Below are 19,840 nucleotides of genomic sequence, written 5' to 3'. Positions count from 1 at the left end.
ATAGCTGTGTCATGGAGACGAGGAAAAACGAGGAAAATCTCCTCAATATTTTTTTCTACGCCAGTAGCGCATGCGCATAACCTAGAAGACCGTCCATGACGTGATGTTCATTGCATAATAGCGGACGACTTTGATTTCTCATTTGCCTATCGCAGGTGTAAATATCCGAGCGGAATTAGTACCCTCGCACGGTGCTCCGCAACGGCTCGGGGATTATACGAAATGTAGGTATAGAAAGGACAACGTTGATTGCACTGAATTTATAGTGCTTTGAAACTTTTCTTCTTATTCCGGGCTAAAAATTGCGATGCCGGTGCAATGCTCTTGCCACTGAACTACAGAGGTAGCTGAAAAGAGCAAGCGTGGTTAATGCATGTGTATAGGAAAAAATCACAATCAATTTACCCTCGCCTATTTCCGTTATTACCATCCTATACACATTAACCACGCCTGCTCTTGCATGTCAGCTACCTCTGAAGCTCAGTAGCAAGAGCATTGCACCGGCATAGCAAAAGCGTAGGCTCGATTCCTGGACCTACTGTTGACTCATTAATTTTCCCATCAACTATTCCTGGATTGAATTTGAGGTGTGTATTATTCCGCTCGGAACTTAGACCCTTTAAACCTCTAGAATTTGCCTACATCGATTGAGGTGCTAAAAATCAACGTTATTACTTTGCCACTCATAAAATCCAATAAAGATAAAACGAGTGAATGATACTATAGCTATTGAAGACTAATACGCCCAACTCAAACTCGGTGGCCTAACCAAAAAATAATAAATAACGCTATTTATTTTTTTATTGCTGTTCGAATTCATATTTTAGCGTTTCCTGCAATCTGATTGACTACGCGAGCGGTCCGGATGAGGCCGTACGGACCGCGCGAGATTTTTTAAAAACAAATTTAAACGGTAATTAAAAAAAAAGAAAATCTAGTATTTACCAGTTTAGTCGGTCCGTATAGGGAAATATTTCCCTATAAGGACCTCGGATCTTGTATAAATAACATGTATTTATTTATTTTTCTTGCGGTCCAAATTCATATTTTAGTGACTCCTGTAATCTGACTGGCAACGCGAGCGGTCCGTATGAAACCGTACAAACAGCGCGAGATTTAAAAGCATAGGCATTTACCAATTTATTCGGTCCGTAGCTATATAGGGAGATATTTCCTTCGGTCTGAAAAACGTCCCTCGGCCTTTGGTCTCGGGCTGTTTTTGAGAACTTGGGAAATATTTCCCTATACGGACCTCCAATCTGGCAAAAATAACATATTCATATTCCTCAATACTGCGAGAAACGATGCTTTATACCAGCAAATGGCAATTGCATGTATATATAGAAATGCAAAATGCGGTCATCTAAAACCAAACTTATGGTTATAGGTTCTATAGAACCAACCTGAATTCTAAAGTTGGCAATTTACGCTCAAGCGTCACTTGAAATAATAAAATTCTGACATCTGTTACCTCCAAAAAATGTTTGTGGGTTGATCTTAATGAGAAGCTGGCTTTTGATATTTCAAAGCGGAGTTTCAATCACAGTGCGTCAAGTCTTCCGACAAAGCCAAAAAAGCTACTTCAGTTAGCGACTTTAAGCGTTGTATCGCAAGCTTTTCTTCTAACTTGTATTATAAAATGATTAACGCGTGCATGCCTAGTTCTTCATATTTATCTTTTATCTAGTAAATATTATTCTATTCACAACTTTTTGCATTATCCACACGCCCCCTCGTGTAAATCAACTCTCATATTAAAGTATACGACGTTGGGTTGTATTAGGTTACATTACTTTAAGAGAAATTTGTTTCTAAGTTTGCGTTTTAGATAAGAATTTGGATAACTTTGGATTTGCTATTAATTTTATTCGAATTCCGTATAAGTATCAGGGGTAGTTATAAAATCACCAGGCGGAATTAGCTCCCCCCTCGCATAGCGCTCGCACCCGCTTTGAGGTGATTACTGCGCTTCCTGTAGTTGAATCAGGTGTCTTTTGCTTGGAGATTTTAGCATTTGAGTTTGATTTTAATGAGAAGCTGGCCTTTGATATTTCAAAACGGAGTTTCAATCACAGTGCGTCAAGTCTGTGGAATAGTCTTCCGACAGAAGCCAAAAAAGCTGCTTCAGTTAGCCACTTTAAGCGTTGTATCGCCAGTTTTCATCTAACTTGTTGTGTAAAATAATTAACATGCATGCCTAGTTCTTCATATTTATCTTTTATCTTTAATCTATATATAGTGAATATTATTCTATTCTCAACTTTTTGTATTATTCACACGCCCCCTCGTGAAAATCAACACTTATTAAAGTATACGGCGTCGGATTATGATTTATTAGGTATAAACCTTGAATGCGCTAAAAAGCCATGCCCCCTCAATTAAACTTGAACACGCCAAAAAGCCATCTTCAATTGAACTTCCTGAGTGATTAATTTTGCCTAACATGCAATTAAGCCGTAGTGTGTTTACCAGCGTGCTCCATGGTGATGGAGAGAATTTATTTCAAATATTCAAATATTTATTTCAATATAATTCACATCCCTTATTTATGTAGAGCTATAAAGTTCCCATACCAACTATTGCGATGAATCAATATGTTTAAGTTAGTTACTACCAGAATTTCGCATAACATGCAGTATTATTAAACGGAGGGAGTTGAAGAATCCAAATTTGAATACCTCGAAATTATCACTATAGTAATTTCCAGCCTACAATTGGTGCAAATAAAATATTTATTGGTCTCGCTTGGTTCAGATTTTACTTCGTTAAATAAACATCTTTATTTTAATTATTTCAACTGCTTATATTTACTTTATATTGCCATTAATTGTATTTTATTTGAATGTTTTATTGTTGTAATATTACTCGTGTATTCATCCATCTAGCTAATATTATTTCACTTAGAATATTGTTATTCTTTAGAAGAATTGCCATATCTTTATTATTATATTATCAATATAACCAGGGAGCAGCGTGGCAGCGTCTTTAAACAACTTAGCATCAAAGGTGGTATATAACAACTGCCTAAATAGACAAAACACTAACTCTCCTGACGAAGGCCCTCAGGTCGAAACGTCGAGAAGTGTTTTGTCTATTACGCTATCAGTTAAATTTTTCCCATGCTATATGCTCTAACGTAGTTACCTACTTCCAATAACATTTATTTAATATAAAAAAACTTTACTTAAATAAAATAACAAATTAAATATGAAATAGCAATTAAATGACCAATAAGAAAACATCATTTGAAATTACGGAACACCTTTGAGCTAAATTATGAAAAATTATTTACCAGCTCGACACAAAATAGTTTAATAAAAAGCAATTCCAATATCAACCACGCCTTCTAGCTTTATTTGCTCTAAAATACTGCAAGTTTATCTTTCAAGTCTGGTCCGTTAAAATTTAAAAATGCTATTGTTCATCAGAACATTGGGCGAAAACTTCAACAACTGTCGGCACAACGACGTGGGAGAAGGGAAGAACCCTCTTAAAATCTTAGAAACTTGCATAAAGATTTATTTTGAATTCGGTGAGAAAAAAGTAATAATTGTGTATAATAATAGTCATTAAACCTTTATATTGTGAAGTGAATTGCCGTTTCTCGATATCTTGCTCAATTACTTTTAGGTATGTTCGCTCTCTTTTACACATATTTAAAAACATTGAACATATTTTCTGACCAAATTTGATTATTGAATGCCTGATATTGTATCAAATACATGCGCAAATAAAGTTTTGACCTTATAATGCATGCAGCAATTCAGTAAACACATGTAAATAGTTGACATGACTTCTTGAGTTTTGTTATGAACTTAGGAATTGCTTTTCAATTAATGTTTACTATAAGTTTTAGGGAGGCCTGTTTATCTAAAAGAAGCCTTTTCACGCATGAAAGGGTACTTTAATGTTATGGATAAGACAAAGATTTTTATATATAGTCTTTATTTGTCTACTACTACCCGGCGGAGGATCCTCGAGTATCATTTATGTACTTGTATTAATTGCATGCATGCACGTAACAAGTGAGTCTTTTACGTCACAGTTTTCCCACCTTGTTGCTGTTTACGTCAAAGTATTGCACCTAGAAGATCGCATTTGATTTACTCATAATTCAAATTTTTTGAAATGCATACTGGCAAAAAAATTATTTATAAAACCTGATAATTTATGGCGGAAATCTGAATTGTTTAAAGAAAGAACGCCCATGCAGCCTATACATTAAGTATTTTAAATTTTGATGTGGGTGGTTTTTACTTAATATTACAAAGGATTTTGTGTAGGATGAACAAAAAACATCTAAAGAGGTTTAAGTACTTGTAAGAACTAAATTTATATTATATCTTGTCGTGCATTTTTAAGGGCAGTAACATTCTTAAAATCGTCATAAAGCGTGGTATTCGCCTACAGATCAATCCTAAAAATATTGATATAACCGACCTGTGGCATACAAGAGGTAAGTGAACAAGTTCTGTTATAACAGATTCTGTCAGTTATTTCATAAACAGACTAACTGTTATAATTCAGGATAACGTGCAAGCTTTTTCGCCAGTTACTGCATGTTTCAACCGTGTTTGCTATAAAAATAGAAAAACAGGACATCAAAATGGGCCACTACGAAATGAAACGATAACTGTAAGATATTTGTGCATTTTACCGCGGCCTATTTACGCTTAAATACGTATATTGAAACCTTAGATAAATACCGATTTTGACTACATTTTTGTGAGCAATACTAAAAACCTTTATCCATCGTTTAAGGAGGGGCATGCAGAAGGTCATTGTCATCCTGACACAATCTAGAACCTTCTTTTTGATACATTAAATGAAAGGGTCTTTCCAAAGCGATTGTGTGAAAAAGTGTTTCAATGTTCTGCGTATCAGGCACGAACGTTGTATCCAAATCGTATAATCTGGCTTATATAATTCGGCACACAGTAAAAAAGTTTACAAATATTGTTTTCCAGTCGAGTGTTATGTTTTGTACGGAATGTTATACATCAAGGCCCGATCCATGCCTTAGCACTTTGGTTGAAAGAAAAGTTAAAATTTCTTTAGGATAGATCAAAGGAACAAAACCTTTAATTTCTGCCGCCACAGACTTGTAGTCATCGGCAATGTCAGTATTAGACATATATTTTAGTATACTAGAGCATAAACAAATTTGATATAATCATAACGTCGAACGACTGCGGGGAACTAGGTTCATAATAGGGCTGTAAATTGCCCGACCTGTATATCGTGTTACCAACGTATATAACATGAACGATACACGTTCATCTTGTCTCGCATCAGGTTTGTACATTCATAATGATGTTTTAATTTGAACCTTGAATACGTGCTTTGCATGCCGTTTTACAATTTTCCGAGTTAAGCACATTGTCACATATGTCGGCATTGCAGCAGGCAGTCGCAGTCTATGGGAGATAATTAAGACCAAAGAATTAGCATAAATATTATTCCATTAAAAATATTTCTTCCGAGTACCTAAATCAAGTTAACAAAAGGACTTTGTTCGATGGGAAAAGACCGATGAGAAAAATAGTATGTAACAGTAAATTTAATCTTTTTGTGTATTTAGATTGTATGATATTTAGGCGGCTCGAATTATCATTTGCGTGCACCAATTTTGCACCTCGGAGGACTACACCTTGCTGCAATACTCGCGAAAATGTATTCCCTCTTAAAGGAAGGGGGGAGGTATTTAATCAAACCATACAAGCCCAATATAACAAGAACTAGTCATATATAACTAGGACATTTCTCGCGCACGCAATTACATCATAACGTGGACGAAAAGTCGTATTTCACCTCATGACCTTGGAGCAATTAATGGTAAAATTAATACATCATTATATTTGCAATGCTGATTTAGACAAATTATGACGAATAAATCGTTTGTAAAAGGTAAAATTAAACCTTCAAAGATTGAAAAGATTTTATTTCTAGAAGTATATGTATACATATAGACGATATAGTTACGATTGCAAATGTAGATCATACTTGTCTATAAAACATCTCTCTCGGTAATGTACTTTGTGAAATTCATGATAATCGTTTCATTGTAACAGTATAAGGTATCGAAAAAATAAAACCAACAGTGTTTAAAACTGATATTTATTAAAAATATCTATCAAAATCTTATTTGCTACAAACTCATTTCACAAGTTATCTCGCGCAGCGTGCTCGTGATAGTATTATATGCAATACAACACGGCCGCTCGTGTCGTAAACGATACTTATTCACTAGAGGGCACATGCGTAACGTGATTATATTAATTTTGGGGATGAGAGGGGTTAGTACCTATGTTACTTACGCTAGAGCGCCCTATTACCCACAAACTTTGTGTTAAACCATGGAAACTAAGGGTGTGGCACTCCCTGCCACATACACACAAATTTGCGTATTCGTTCGGCGTCAACTTGGTATGGTGAACTAGAGAAGATTGTTTTCTAAAAAAAAATGCATCGCCTAGAAAATTTTTCAGAAAAACCGATAACGTTACCTAAATAGCTGCAAAAATGATAGCGATTTTAAAAACTATATTGATTATGGAAACCTTAATTATAAGTAGAATGCATTGTAGCAATTATCTTATTTTTTAGCTCTTGCGACGATGTTAATAAAATACTCTATATTGTTGGGACTTCTATACAGCATGGCTACAGGGAAGCAGTGTTTAAAGGAAAATCCTAAGCCTGGAGGTATTTCTCTTTCAGATGATGTGTAATTAATTTTGTTTAAATGCATAATATTCTATTCAACAGAATGAAGAAATATCACAGATAGAATTAAATTATTCCATAATAACATGCAGTACTGTCCAGAAATAACTTAAACACTGCGATTGCGGTTAGGTTGAGGTTCGGTCGTGGTTCGATTGCGGTCGACCAATACACAGACGACCGCAAGGGAAAAATACGATCGCGGTTACCGTTCACTTCCGAACGGAATATTAGGGAGGTTAAGATCGACTTCCGTTACGAGTACTGATACCAATATTCAGTCACGCGCATGCGCAGACGTAACAATCGTCCAAAATGTGATAACACCGGAAGTCGCGAGTACCGTTTTGGGGCTGAAAATGGAAGTGGATAGGTAGGCGAAGTACCGAATTATATTTACTGTATTATTGTCATTTCCTGCAGTTTTTTCTAATAATATTATTTAGTCTTTAGTTGTGTAATGTTTCTGCTTTGTTTGTTGAGACTTAAGGATTGTGATTAGAGTTTTTGATGTGAATATAGCCGCTATACTCCGCCGTGTTTATTTACTTCTTACGGAAGTCACAATCTTAACGCTTTAAAGTTTCTGCGCTGCCAAACAGTAATACGTCATGTATTTTTGTATCTGTACTGGTAGTTGAAGTAGATCTTAACCTCCCTATTATAAACAGCTGAGGACAACACAATAATCATATGGAGGACATCTTAAGAAATGTCTGTCAAACAAAGTTAAGCCGTGGTTAAACCTCCGTCTCACCGCGGTTCGACCTTGATCTGACCTCGGTTCAACCGTGATCAGACCGAAGTTTGACCTGGGTTAACCGCGGTTTTTGTTAGGTTATTTCTGGACAGTACTGTCATTATACATTTTACCGAGGTGCATTCGCGTATGCAATATAGGTGTATAAAAAGCAAAATAATAGGGTAACTAATTGTATTGTTGTAAATGAACATTGCTTTGCATTCTTTTCTGTTGATATTTTTAGGCCATGTTTTCTCAATTTATCCAGTGACGTCGCCAGTTTGATAAGTGGGGGAGATTTATTCATATATTCGTGTTTTACAATATTCATTTTTTTCAAATTGATTGTTTTAACGGTCTGTGAACATGAATATATGAGTATGCTCACCCCACTTATCAATGCTGGCGACGCCACTGAATTTATTGAATAATAAGCAATTAATATACAATTTCAGATTTCCACCCTAATATTGAGTTGGAGGTTATAACCAAGGACAGTTATCCGCAAAACAACGGCTCCCATGTGACGGTGCGGTGCAAGGCTACTGCACCAGTTTTAAACTCAAAACTGTATAACCCTGCTCTTCTGAACCCCACCGTTATTTTTTTCTTTTTCAACGAAAATCACGTGCCTGTCCAAAACTGCCCACCTTCATCGGGAAGTCCAGAAAAGATATGTGAATTGGTTATTCCAAAATTTGGACAAGCGAATAATGGGAAATATTATTGCATGGCACGAAATGAAATACGCTGTACAATAATTGGAGCACACGTTCCTTCCAATCCGTGTCCAGGTAAAAATCTTCTGTGATTTATCAAACCTTTAGACATTACTTAATTTGCATGCTATATAAAGAATACTGAATTATTAACTTTGGGTTTCTATCAACTAAAGAGAGTTCGAGAGTTTTTACAGATGAAAAAGCAACTTGGTTAATGTCATTAATGCATGTTGATAATTACTATATCGTGAATTTTATACACTCCTTTTTATTATGATTTAGCTCCAGGAGAAAAAGAAAAACTTGCACTGGATTCTTTCCACAATAACCTCCTGAAAACGGTGAGTTGAAAACGGTGACGTAATTGAAATATCATTTTCATCGCGATAATTTGCAAAAGAAAAACACTCTCTGCTTTATTACATTGCATGCATGCTTTATTCTTTCCAAAATTTTATAATTTTCTGGAAATATTGGGAACTGAAATTGCTTAGCTCTTATCTTCTAACTAGATCTAGTTAAACTACGCCATGCATAAAGGATGAAATTAAATACTCCCACTCGACACGCAAATTTATAAATTTAGCCATTTTGAACCATAATTATGCCGTATGCCGTTCGAACATGGATTTCCTTAATTCGTACGTATACGCGTTTTTTCAGAAATCTGTCGGCCAGAACAGAAAAAAATGAATATTTACACCGCTCCCAAATTATTGCTTGAATTTCGGAACATGCGCGAAGTCTCTTCGAAAGAATTAAGATGAATATTTTTAGTATTTTCGTTTAAATAATTATCCGCATGATAAGTATCATAAATGTAATCAGTACATTTTATATTACAATACATTTTATTTTACATATTTTTCCAGATGAAATGCCTGAAAGACTATACACTTTGCTGCATCACTGGATCAATGTGCGATGAAAGTTATCAACAATGTCTACACAGTGCTTAAAATACTAGTTTATATACATTATGACAGCTCAAATTTGGATAGATTAACATAATGATCACAAGCTTTTAAAATATTTCCATTGGTACATTTGTCTTGAATATTATAAATTAGACTTCCTTTTGAAATTCACATAACGAAAAGCATCGTTGGTCATGTACCTGGAATTGAAATTGTATTCCGGATCCAGTCGTTCATTTTGAGGTTCTATATCGGTTTTTGACTTACACCGGCAGCAACGAATTTATTATTATTTTTTTATTATTAGAGTAATATTTACAGAGGAAGCTCCCATCACATAAGTGGTTTTCAGGGAGGTCCTGTTGAACTATAATTACAATAATACATTACGTACAGTATATTACATTGAGAATCACAGTATATGCTAGCAATAGTTATAAATATAAAAACAGTTTTCAACAATTCAATTGAGAACTAATACTACGTTTAAAAGCAGAGAAACTATCAATTTCTCCTGTAGAACGCGATAAATTATTCCAATCCTTAAAGATATATAACTCTTTGCTGTCCCCAATTACACTGACATGCACATTTCGGTCAAGCGTTCAATTTCCCAAACATAAGCGCGACGCGTTAGTATAAACAAACCACGCATAGTAAAATGTTGCGCAACTGACACAAAACAACTAAAAATGACGGACTTCAAATGCGTCTGTATGCCGCAAAATTACATTTCAAAACGTGGTCTATAGTATCTTTTAATATGCGAAATCCTCCTGGCTATGACCGGTCACGTATAAAAGAAGAAAGGCAAAAAACTACAAAATTTGGCCATATTTTGCGGTAATTTGAGAGAGATATAACCCCGCGTAATACGAACCTATCTTGTTAGCCATAAGTTTTATCGGAATTTCTCTGCATGTTTTTCACCTCGTGATGGATCGCCGTTAACGCCGCCTAAAAGTAATGGACCGGTGAAGATTCTTCTCAGCCAATAACATAGCTCCATTTCACCGGAAGTGACGCTTGTCATATAATAATAACATATAAACGCGGATCAGACGACAACATTGATTTGATTGATAATTGAATAAATTTTGAATAAATTTGCCAATATTGAGAAACTGAAAAAAACGCGTAGTCAAATGCAGACTAATTAATTCAGTTAAAACGAATTCCATGTAATTCAACGATACTTTTTTATATATTCCAATGTACAGTAATGACGCACATATATTTCATATCTAGTTAAAATGGGAAAATAATTGAAAATGAGGAAATGAAAATAATAGTGTAAATAAATTTCAGTTGTATCTCAGTGTGAAAACTTGCATTAATGTATTACGGTTGTTATCGTGTCTCTATACCTGGTGCGAGAGATCATACACTTGCTGATCACCAATTTCAATAGAATAGCTATTAATGAATGCACTTGGGCAATCATCAATATGGTGTTTGCAAGTTTTTTCTAAACACCGTAGGTATGTTTTACTTCACAAAAGAATTTTTATACTCAGTGGCCTTTCTTTTCTAACATTGTAAAATACCATAGCAGGAAATAACTTTTTAGAGAGCAATATAATATGCATGGCTTCCCGATTAAACTTTCTATTTAATTTAGGACTGTACCCAACGTTATAACTATATTCTTACCTATAATTACTAATTATATTCTCAAAGTACCAAGAAGGGCGAAATGCCTTAACATTAAGTTTTCACGGACACAATATTTACTGCTATTACACATATTTACTGCATGACTTTTGAAAAACGTCTGCGGCGAGGCCTTTTTGTCAAAATTTTTCTATATGATTAGCCCAATAATAACTTACGTGCATGTATTAAATGCCGTTTGTGATAATATAATTCGGTTTCATGGAAGATAAAACACTTCCACTTCAGAAGGAGAGAATTTGCGGGCTCCTGCCAGGATGGTCTTTCTGTCATTGACGTAGTGTGGAGGTTCATAACTGCTCCCGAAGTTAGTGTACGAAGAGGTAGAAGAATGAGCGTTGTCGGCGATGTAAATATCATGGCCTCCTCCTACTGCTGGTCCATACATGTAAAAAGGATACATTGCGTTTTTACTATTTTCGTATTTCAATGGAGCTTTAAAAGCCGCTAGGCTCTCCTTGTTGCGTAAAGAGAAAATAAAAGAACCCGGAGCTTGTTTGTAGCCACTTCCTGTAAATTAAAATATTAAAAATATTCAAACGCTTCTACAATTCGATTATTATCTTTCTAAAAGTTTTTCGATATAAACTTGATAACTCCAATAATAATAATATAGCATTACTATTTGACAGTTTTGCATGCAATATTACCATCCCAGGACTCGGTAACGTAGAAACCAAAGACATATTGACCAACTTTTATGAAAGTCACAGTTGGTTTCTTGTTATCACATCTTGTGTGGAAGGTAGCTGCATCCCATCCGTCTCTACTTGCTCGCCAACAAAGCTCTGCGGAATCACTTCCCACGATCCATGTTTGTAACAATTGTTGATGCTCGTAAACTTCTCCAGATAATATTTTTGACTTAGAGAAAGGATTTGGAACTGAAAAATTGATGAAATTAAAAAACAATTTCTTATATTATACAAAATTTGTGTCCATTTTTTTTTAATTTTGATGAACACATAGTACACATTGTATATTGAACACATTGTGTACATTGGACACATTTGACTTCCACTCTATATTCTTTATGAAAAATATCCAGATAAAATTAAACTCAAATTTCCCGCGAATTACCTACACATGCAGTTTATTCTTATTTTAATTATCTCTAATACCATTTAGATGGTGTATGTTAGGCCCTGCATGCTTAGACTATACTGGGTGAGCATGCACAGCCGCGAGAAAAAAATAGGTATGTCAAAGCCAGTTTTATCCTAAAAGTACAATTATACCATGTTTCCCTCGACATGCTCAACTAAATGTTTGGGGACAGAGACCCATGTCGTGACCGTGTTTATCCGGCATAGCGCGGACGGGTCTTAGCGAGGTGCATACACCCACTCATTACATGCACTTTTTGTCTATAACATTAACATGGCTATTGAATTTTTTTTGTCATGCATCAAAGTCATGTATTTTACTCACGTTTTTCACAAAATTCTCCTTCGTATTGCTTTGGACATTTACACTTGTAGGGATCTGATCCAGGTCCATCATTCAGATGAATGACTGTTTTTCCACCATTTTTACAATTTTTTATCTTATTGCAGGGGACCTATCAAAATTGGCGTGTGTTATACTAGAAGCTATATTCCACAATAGTCGTGTTTCAGTGAGAATATGCGAAGCAATCACATCAGTCATAATCCAAGTCTGATTTACATTTTTTCTTGCTTTATATTTCATTTTCAGAGCGATGTGATCTCCCATATTTTTTGTGGGATGGTGGAACCCTTTCCTCTTTGCTTGTGGAGGGATCAAATTTGGGATAGCCTCATGCATGCCCTTAGCCAACATATATAGCACTGGTGATTCACCTTCTACTATATAAGACTGAGCTTCTCTCTGTAAGTGCGGTCAGTCAATAGGTAAAAAAAGAACATTCTGAATTGCAAAAACTTCTTTGTTTAGATCAAGTGTTACGAGGAAAATTAAATTCCTCAGGAATTCTTGATTTCTCAATACTATACAGGTTAGCACAGAATAGCGAAACTCGTTTACTACATAAACGTCTACATATATAAAAAGTATTATGGATAATATATACATAAACCATCACAGCGTAAAATAAATCACCTGTGATTACCTTTCTACGACCAAGCAAATGATAAAACACCCAGCCTTTGTCGTCTTTGTTACCGTTGCTCATGTTATACGTGAGTGCGTGTGTTAACTGACAGTTAAAGCTTTTTTTCTGGAGTATATTTTTAAAGTTATATCCAGTACAAAAGGGTTCCTGCAAACATTTCTGAGCGCAGTTTCCTGACAAATTGTACGTCGTTTCAGATATACGAAAACTGGTTGGTATTGAGCAAGCATCTAAAATCAAAGAATAAATACTACGGTAAACTATTAATCAATAACAAGCTGTTTTTTTAGAGTCCCAATTGCATATAGTTAAGAATAGACTTTTAAGAATCATAAAACAACGATGTTAGAAAGACAAAGAAAATTTCGGCTTCGCGCGAAATGTTCTGCCATCCGGAAAACAGGCTTATTAAGGCCGACACAGACCGGACGCGAAGCGGCAACGCGGCGCAAATTTTCAGTTTTCAGAAGCATATAAATTAAATTCTGGGATTAAAATTTAGAATCTATGGACGCTAGACCAATCAAAATTTATTATTTTAATGCCATTTACAAGAAAATTTTGATAAGTTAAAATTTATTTGCTTTTGAAAAATATAAAACGCTGAAAATTCGCGCCGCGTTGCCAATTCGTGTACTGTCTGTGTGGGCCTTAAGTGATCGCCGCGACTATGAGGAGCACTCACGATTGCAAGATTGATTACAATCAATCTCAAATTAAGATACCGCGGATTGATAATTACACTGGTAACTACAGGGCGTATAAAAAACCTGCAGCCCTAATAAATTCCCATGCAGGGGCCTAAGGTCTTTTGTTATTGAATAGAAGCGAACATGCATATACGAATATTAGGCGGTTGCAGTTTTTTTATACACCTTGCAAATCTCACCCAAACAGTCGCTCCCTACAGTTTCTCGAAATTTTAAAATGCACATTTTCAACAGGGACATTCAGCATCTAAACGTTTGACTAGAAGACTAAAATTTTCTGGCAACATACCAAGAGCCGAAATCTATTAAGAATTTGTGCCTGGCAGTCGTTTCTTTAGCAATAAAGACGTTTCAAAATGGCGCTTAAAAAGCATTTAATTGAGTTTATATCGAAAACGAGTTCGATGACCCCAATTTTTTTTCATCAATATGTTGCACTATTTATTCTTTAGCGATAGTAAAGTTTAAAAAAATTCTGTCAAGTGCGATTTTTCAAAGGGCTGAAAAAACTTTTTTTGCATTAGAAAAAAAAATGGCACTAGACAAAAATTTTTCAAAACTTTACATGATGATAAACCATCTATTAATAGTGTAAAATTTTGATGAGGAAAAAATTGGGGGTCACTGAACTCGTTTGCGATATAAACATGATTAAATGCTTTTTAGCGGCAATTTTGAAACGTCTCTGTTGCTATAGCAACCAATGCCAGGCACAAGTTATGAGTAGATTTTGGCTCTAGGTATGTTGCTAGAAAGGTATATAAATTTTATTCTTCCAGTCAAACGTTTGGATACTGAATATCCCCGTTTGAAATGTTCATCTAAAAATTTCGAGCAACTGTAGGGAGTCACCTTAATAGAAGTATAAAAAAATACAGCAACCAAACGGCAATCTTGTAAATCAGTATTGTAAGTAAGTTCAGATAATTTAGTAAAATGCTGAGGATTCTATCGTTTTTAAATAAATTGAATATATCTACCTACCTATCTATAAAAAAAACTTTACCATGCATGCATGCATGCTACTCTTAACGAGTTTTAGAGATTAAGAATAATTTTTTTATAACGGGTAATACATTATAGTTGACTGTTTTATTTTTGGATAAATGCACCTCTTAGACAAGTTTACACTCATTGATTGATGTCTGTACGACATTGTTAGTCAATCGACATAAACATTTGCAATTCCATTTAAAAAATATTAACATATATTATCTATTATTAATAATTTCAATCGTAGATTAAAAATGAATGTGCTTTTTGAAATTATCCTCTGCCGCCCATCCCACGTTGCGTTGTGCCGTATATGCTTGCCTGCCTGCCTGTCGTAAATGCTTGCCTGCCTGCCTGCTATTATTTTTATACTATAGATGGAGCATGTAGCACGTGCACGTTGGTCATATTCGGCAAATTTTCTCCCGGTAAAGAGGGCTCAGTTTTCCAGCGGTCTTCGCATGAAAAATTAAAAGCTTTTCGTTTTACGCCTTGCTCTCAATTTTGTGTAAGTTGTCCGCTGACAATATGAGCCTGCACGAGTGGGAGAAACTTAGCTAAGTTGGACCTGCGTGGTGTATGTGTATAGCTGCATGCCGTGATGGAGTTATATATCTTTGAACATAATACAGAAGCCAGTTGACACTGATTGATTCGAGATTCTACCGACTCAATTAGTTGGTCTCCATATGAGCAATTAAAATTTTCATTACAAAATCTTCAATGCCATTTCATTAAGGTAAGTCGTAATTTGGCTTAATTGTATTTTAATTTGATGCGCATACGGAAAGGGCATAAAATTATAGGCCTTGGTTTCTGGCTTCTTTTCCGTATTTTTCACAGCCTTCGTAAGGGATGAATTTTTTTATTTTACACTACATGCACTACAATATAATCTATTATATGATATTGACCTTGCCTCAGAGCCGTGAAATTGGTTCAGGATTTCTCAGCATTTAAATATCAGCTCACTCAATAATTATCATTCTTAACACGCAGGATAAATTTAATATTTTTAACGTATATTTCAGAAACAATAATTTTATATATACTCATTGAAATATATAGCAATAGAACTTGAGCAATACAAATGTTACCAAAACCACAAATTCACGGAACCATGACGTTCGGTGATGTATTTCTTTTCGTGTATCTTGTTTTGTTTTTGTTTTTTTAACAAAAACTCAACTTATAAGCATCAATTTCTTCTCACTTTAATTTAGGTGAATATTGTCCATATTTTTTCAGTTCATAAGAACTTTTAAATAAACACCCAAATCACTGGCCGATCACTTAATCTTATCAACATGTGTTTGATATTTTTACAGTGCCCGAGTGTACGATTTATCTCGGTGACATATATATCAATTAAAATTATATCAAAATTAGAGCTAGCATACTCATGTTTAAGAAATAATAGAGCTATATACCTTTTTTCAACAAGCGAAAAGGAATTCCATTATTTATTGCATGTTCTGGCCCGCAGTATTCTGCATCCGTTTTAGCAAAAAGTGTGAAAAACAAAACGGTACGAAATTTTACGAACGAGAAATCTCTTTGATTGAAACGCTTCATTTTCGGCGACACGCATACTTGATAGTAAACCTCTTTTGACGGAAGCGACTCTATTTTTTAAATATATATATATCGGTACTTTTTTAATTTATTAACTTTTTTGATTAGCTTATTGATTTTCGTGATTTTAAATTAACATTATACAATAATGACACACAACCTAACACAGGTTTAAACAGATTGATGAATGCATGTACAGATATAAGCAAAAAAACCCGGCTTTCCCTAGAAATGATTTGAAATTAAGCTCTTATGTTGATTATCATTATACAGATTTTTAAACAATATGGCGAGAATTTTGCATTTTTGAATGCGATGGCGTTGATTGCTTAATTTTGCCAAAATTTGCAATTAAATCCTGATGAAAGTCTCTTAAAGTATTTTGATGTTACTCGGTAGATTTTAATATCCTGAAATTGCTTGATCGACATGTATAATATTGCTTGAGGGACGTCATCGCAGTTTTGACAAAAGCACTCGATCTATATTATTATAGTAAAGTTAATTACGTTTGGTATTTTCATTTTTCTACATAAAAAAGTGTCTATTTAACAATGAGACAACGAAACACTGAAGTTGTTCATGAGTGCATACAGTGTGACATATATAGCAGCATATATATAGCTGATCCTGGGTTAGTCAGAATGAAATAAACAGATATCGATTAACACTAAATCAATTACTATACTCTAATTCCTTACTTAAACTAGTACTGTGATGTTTCATACTGTATATATAAGAATATTCTTTACCTGAAACCAATAAAATTCAAATCAGAGGCTTATAAGAAGATTGATTGAAGGTAAAGGCCTAGGGATTTGCACAGTAGGCATGCATTCATGCAGTGGCGTGAATGGAAGGATAATGGACCTCTTTTGCATAATAGACCAACTTTTGATTCAGGCAGCAAAAAGGAAATTTCCTAAAAGTGTATACTAAACTTAGAAAAAATGCCAAGTTTGGCTGCGAAATGTTGTAAAGTATGCATGGAAAATATAGCCATGTGAAGTTGGCAATATCGTACACTTTTTAACTACGGCGGGAAATGTGTAATTAAATTAGTTACACGCTCCCGGCCGTAATAAATATATACAAAATTGCCAGCTTCGCAAGTGTATATTTTCCATACTTCACAACATTTTCCAGCCAAACTTCGCAATTATTTTAAATAAGGTATGCTCTTTTTAGCTGTACCTGTGCTTCTTTGTACCTGTACCTGTACCTCCTTCTTGTTATCTAAATCATAAGCTGGTCAATTATACAAAAGGTCCATTTTTAATATTAATATATTCATGCAGTTCTGTCCCACGGATTTCTTTTGTAAGTGCGATAGCTCACAATGGAATCCGTCGGTCAAAAGTAAATAATTATTATAATTTATGAATAATTGAAATTTTCGTTCTAGTTGCGCCCCTGTGCGTAGGTGTTTCTTACGTTTTTGGGTAAATGTTACTGAATAGCGATGTCGTTGGTCATGTTTTGCAAAGAATTCGTTGAACGTCAAGTATCAAAACCTGTAAAAACAGCGCCAATTCAACAGGAGGCTACCTCAAATTACCTTGAATTTTTTTATTTGATGTAAGCCTTTCGATGTAAACTATTTTGGTACCCATATCTCTCAAATTAAATTATGCTTCTATGAAAATTTCGCGTGGCGTTACCCCAACCAATGTTGAAAAACCTAGGTATAATTTAGATGTCTTAAGGTTTTTAATTGTTTATATTAATCAGGTTACGTCTCCAAAAAGTAAAAAAACATATTTCCTGTACGAGGATGGATACGTTGTTAGTTGGAAACGTGGTTAATATCTCATGGCACACCCAAACCCAGCTCGTTCGCACACCTCGGTCGGGAGAGGGCGAAATACATTCCTCCCTTCAACGCATTGAATTAGGGTGGAGGTCGTCCACTAACTTCCTAAGCCTTTATTTTTCAGGTCAGGAATTAAGTCAAGCATAACTCATTTATATAATGATGCTTGGAGTTAATAACTGAAGAAAGGATGGAAAGCCGATTGGAAATGTGCAGCCTTTATTGAAGAAAATAGTGAAATATAATGGGTAATTCCACATGAATATCAGAGCTCTTTATTGTTATAGGAATAACAAAAACACTAACGGACAAAATCGAGTCGAAGATGTCAACTACTATATAATTATTTAGAACAATTCTTCGTTTGGCAAAATCAAGTATACATACGAGTCGTACTGAAATGTGTCCATATCAAAATTCTCTAATTCATCGCAGACGTTACCAGTCATTGGTCTTTCTGTTGAGATGGATTAGGGTAATATAGGCCCTGAATACCCTCGATTCTTTTTTTTAAAAAACCCGGCTAACACCGTACGACCTTGGTCGAGTACAACAGTTAAGGAATGAACTTTTAACTTTTAATACTTTTATGAAATACTCGTTCTGTTCCACAGTCTTTATTTTTACCTATAGAACAAAGAGCTGATTTTTATGGTGAATAGAAATTGTGACTCTAAGCACCATGCAGGCATCGCCCAATCAAATTTGAGTAAGCTTTCGAATTTATGTCCTTAATATGCACTGTCTCAAGTAATTAATAAAAACCATGTTTAGCTATGTTAAATCACGTCTGCAACATTAATAGACCGTATAATTATTTACCTAATATTATAGACTAGATAATATGTGACCTTCCACGGGAAAACGTACGTTAACGATATTTCGTTGAAACGGCTAAACGAACGGATAACGAACGGGTAGTGAACGATCTGTCATAACGTTTCAACGAACCCAAAAAACGTTTTGACGAATTCAGCTAAAAATGTGAACGTTTAAAGTCGAAAATACGAACGGATAAATAAACGTTCAATCTGAAGCCGTTTGAACGATATATGTTTATGAACGGTTTTAACGAATTAGTCTGAACGCCTGTTGCGCGTATGATTGACGCAAGATATTATTGACTAATAGGAAATATTTTCAAACACGTAACATGTGTTGGCGCAAGTATGCGTGTACATATAAATAGCTATACCTTCATTTGAATGTTTAACTAAATTTATTAGCTAAACTACCTAAATCACATTATTTTATACTTTATATACATATATACATTTGCATTTTGTATCAAAATTCGGGTTTATTCGTTAGAAAGCCTTCAGTTATTAGTACAAATTATCATCGTTATGTCAAATTAATCAATGCATCATCTGCAACTATACCCATCAAAATATTCAGCGCGTGTTTATTTGCAACAACGTTACACATGTTGTAAATCTCTCCACGGACAAACTATATGTATGGGTGGTTAAGGACATATAAACACATCATGCATGCATCCGTTTTATTAACACGGCTCTAAACCGAGAGTAAACGAAGATTGCAATAAATGGCCTGGCTTCGATAATAATATCATAGGCAATGTCATTGGTCACCGTCTCAGTTTAGTTGAGTTTCAGCTACTGGATTAGTCTGGATACATATTTTATGTTAAGCTAAACACAAGAGATTCTATTTTACACTATTGCTTATACTCTTTGATGCGCAAACGACTAAATTAATTAGCGCAAGGTCAAGTTGTTTACAGATGATAACCAGACATTAATAACAGTTATACAGAATATCGCATACGCAAAGTTCGTTTGTATGCGAACCAGCGTAGTAACGTATGCTTGCATGCTGTCAAAACTTATTTGGTATAAATAGCCTACTG

General features: G+C 34.8%; 2 protein-coding genes across 2 annotated transcripts; one reads left to right on the top strand and one right to left on the bottom strand.

Moving 5' to 3' along the window:
• The first annotated feature begins 6,640 nt into the window (after positions 1 to 6,640).
• LOC114533384 lies at positions 6,641 to 9,259 on the top strand. Its single transcript, XM_028554900.1, has 4 exons — positions 6,641 to 6,705; positions 7,924 to 8,262; positions 8,473 to 8,531; positions 9,063 to 9,259. Exons 1-4 carry the CDS (start codon positions 6,660 to 6,662, stop codon positions 9,147 to 9,149), a joined length of 531 nt encoding a protein of 176 aa, XP_028410701.1. The 5' UTR covers positions 6,641 to 6,659; the 3' UTR covers positions 9,150 to 9,259.
• A 1,721-nt stretch (positions 9,260 to 10,980) lies between these two features.
• Positions 10,981 to 12,936, bottom strand: LOC114533326. Its single transcript, XM_028554835.1, has 4 exons — positions 12,874 to 12,936; positions 12,213 to 12,342; positions 11,432 to 11,665; positions 10,981 to 11,291 (listed from the first exon to the last, which is right to left on the bottom strand). The coding sequence occupies exons 1-4, from the start codon at positions 12,934 to 12,936 to the stop codon at positions 10,981 to 10,983; spliced, it is 738 nt and encodes a 245-aa protein (XP_028410636.1).
• Between the last annotated feature and the right edge of the window lie 6,904 nt (positions 12,937 to 19,840).

This window comes from Dendronephthya gigantea, unplaced genomic scaffold, assembly GCF_004324835.1.
Source record: "Dendronephthya gigantea isolate DGI-Jeju-01 unplaced genomic scaffold, DenGig_1.0 000089F, whole genome shotgun sequence".
NCBI classification, from domain to species: Eukaryota; Metazoa; Cnidaria; class Anthozoa; order Malacalcyonacea; family Nephtheidae; genus Dendronephthya; species Dendronephthya gigantea.
This window is presented reverse-complemented; position numbering and strand designations above follow the sequence as displayed.

Coding starts and splice junctions, on each gene's coding strand:
- LOC114533326 (XM_028554835.1), bottom strand. CDS start 12,936: ATGAGCAACGGTAACAAAGACGACAAAGGCTGGGTGTTTTATCATTTG. Junction 12,343..12,873: donor ATTTGCTTGGTCGTAGAAAG/GTAATCACAGGT, acceptor CAATTTTGATAG/GTCCCCTGCAATAAGATAAA. Junction 11,666..12,212: donor AGGAGAATTTTGTGAAAAAC/GTGAGTAAAATA, acceptor TCAATTTTTCAG/TTCCAAATCCTTTCTCTAAG.
- LOC114533384 (XM_028554900.1), top strand. CDS start 6,660: ATGGCTACAGGGAAGCAGTGTTTAAAGGAAAATCCTAAGCCTGGAG. Junction 6,706..7,923: donor GGAAAATCCTAAGCCTGGAG/GTATTTCTCTTT, acceptor ATACAATTTCAG/ATTTCCACCCTAATATTGAG. Junction 8,532..9,062: donor ACAATAACCTCCTGAAAACG/GTGAGTTGAAAA, acceptor ATATTTTTCCAG/ATGAAATGCCTGAAAGACTA.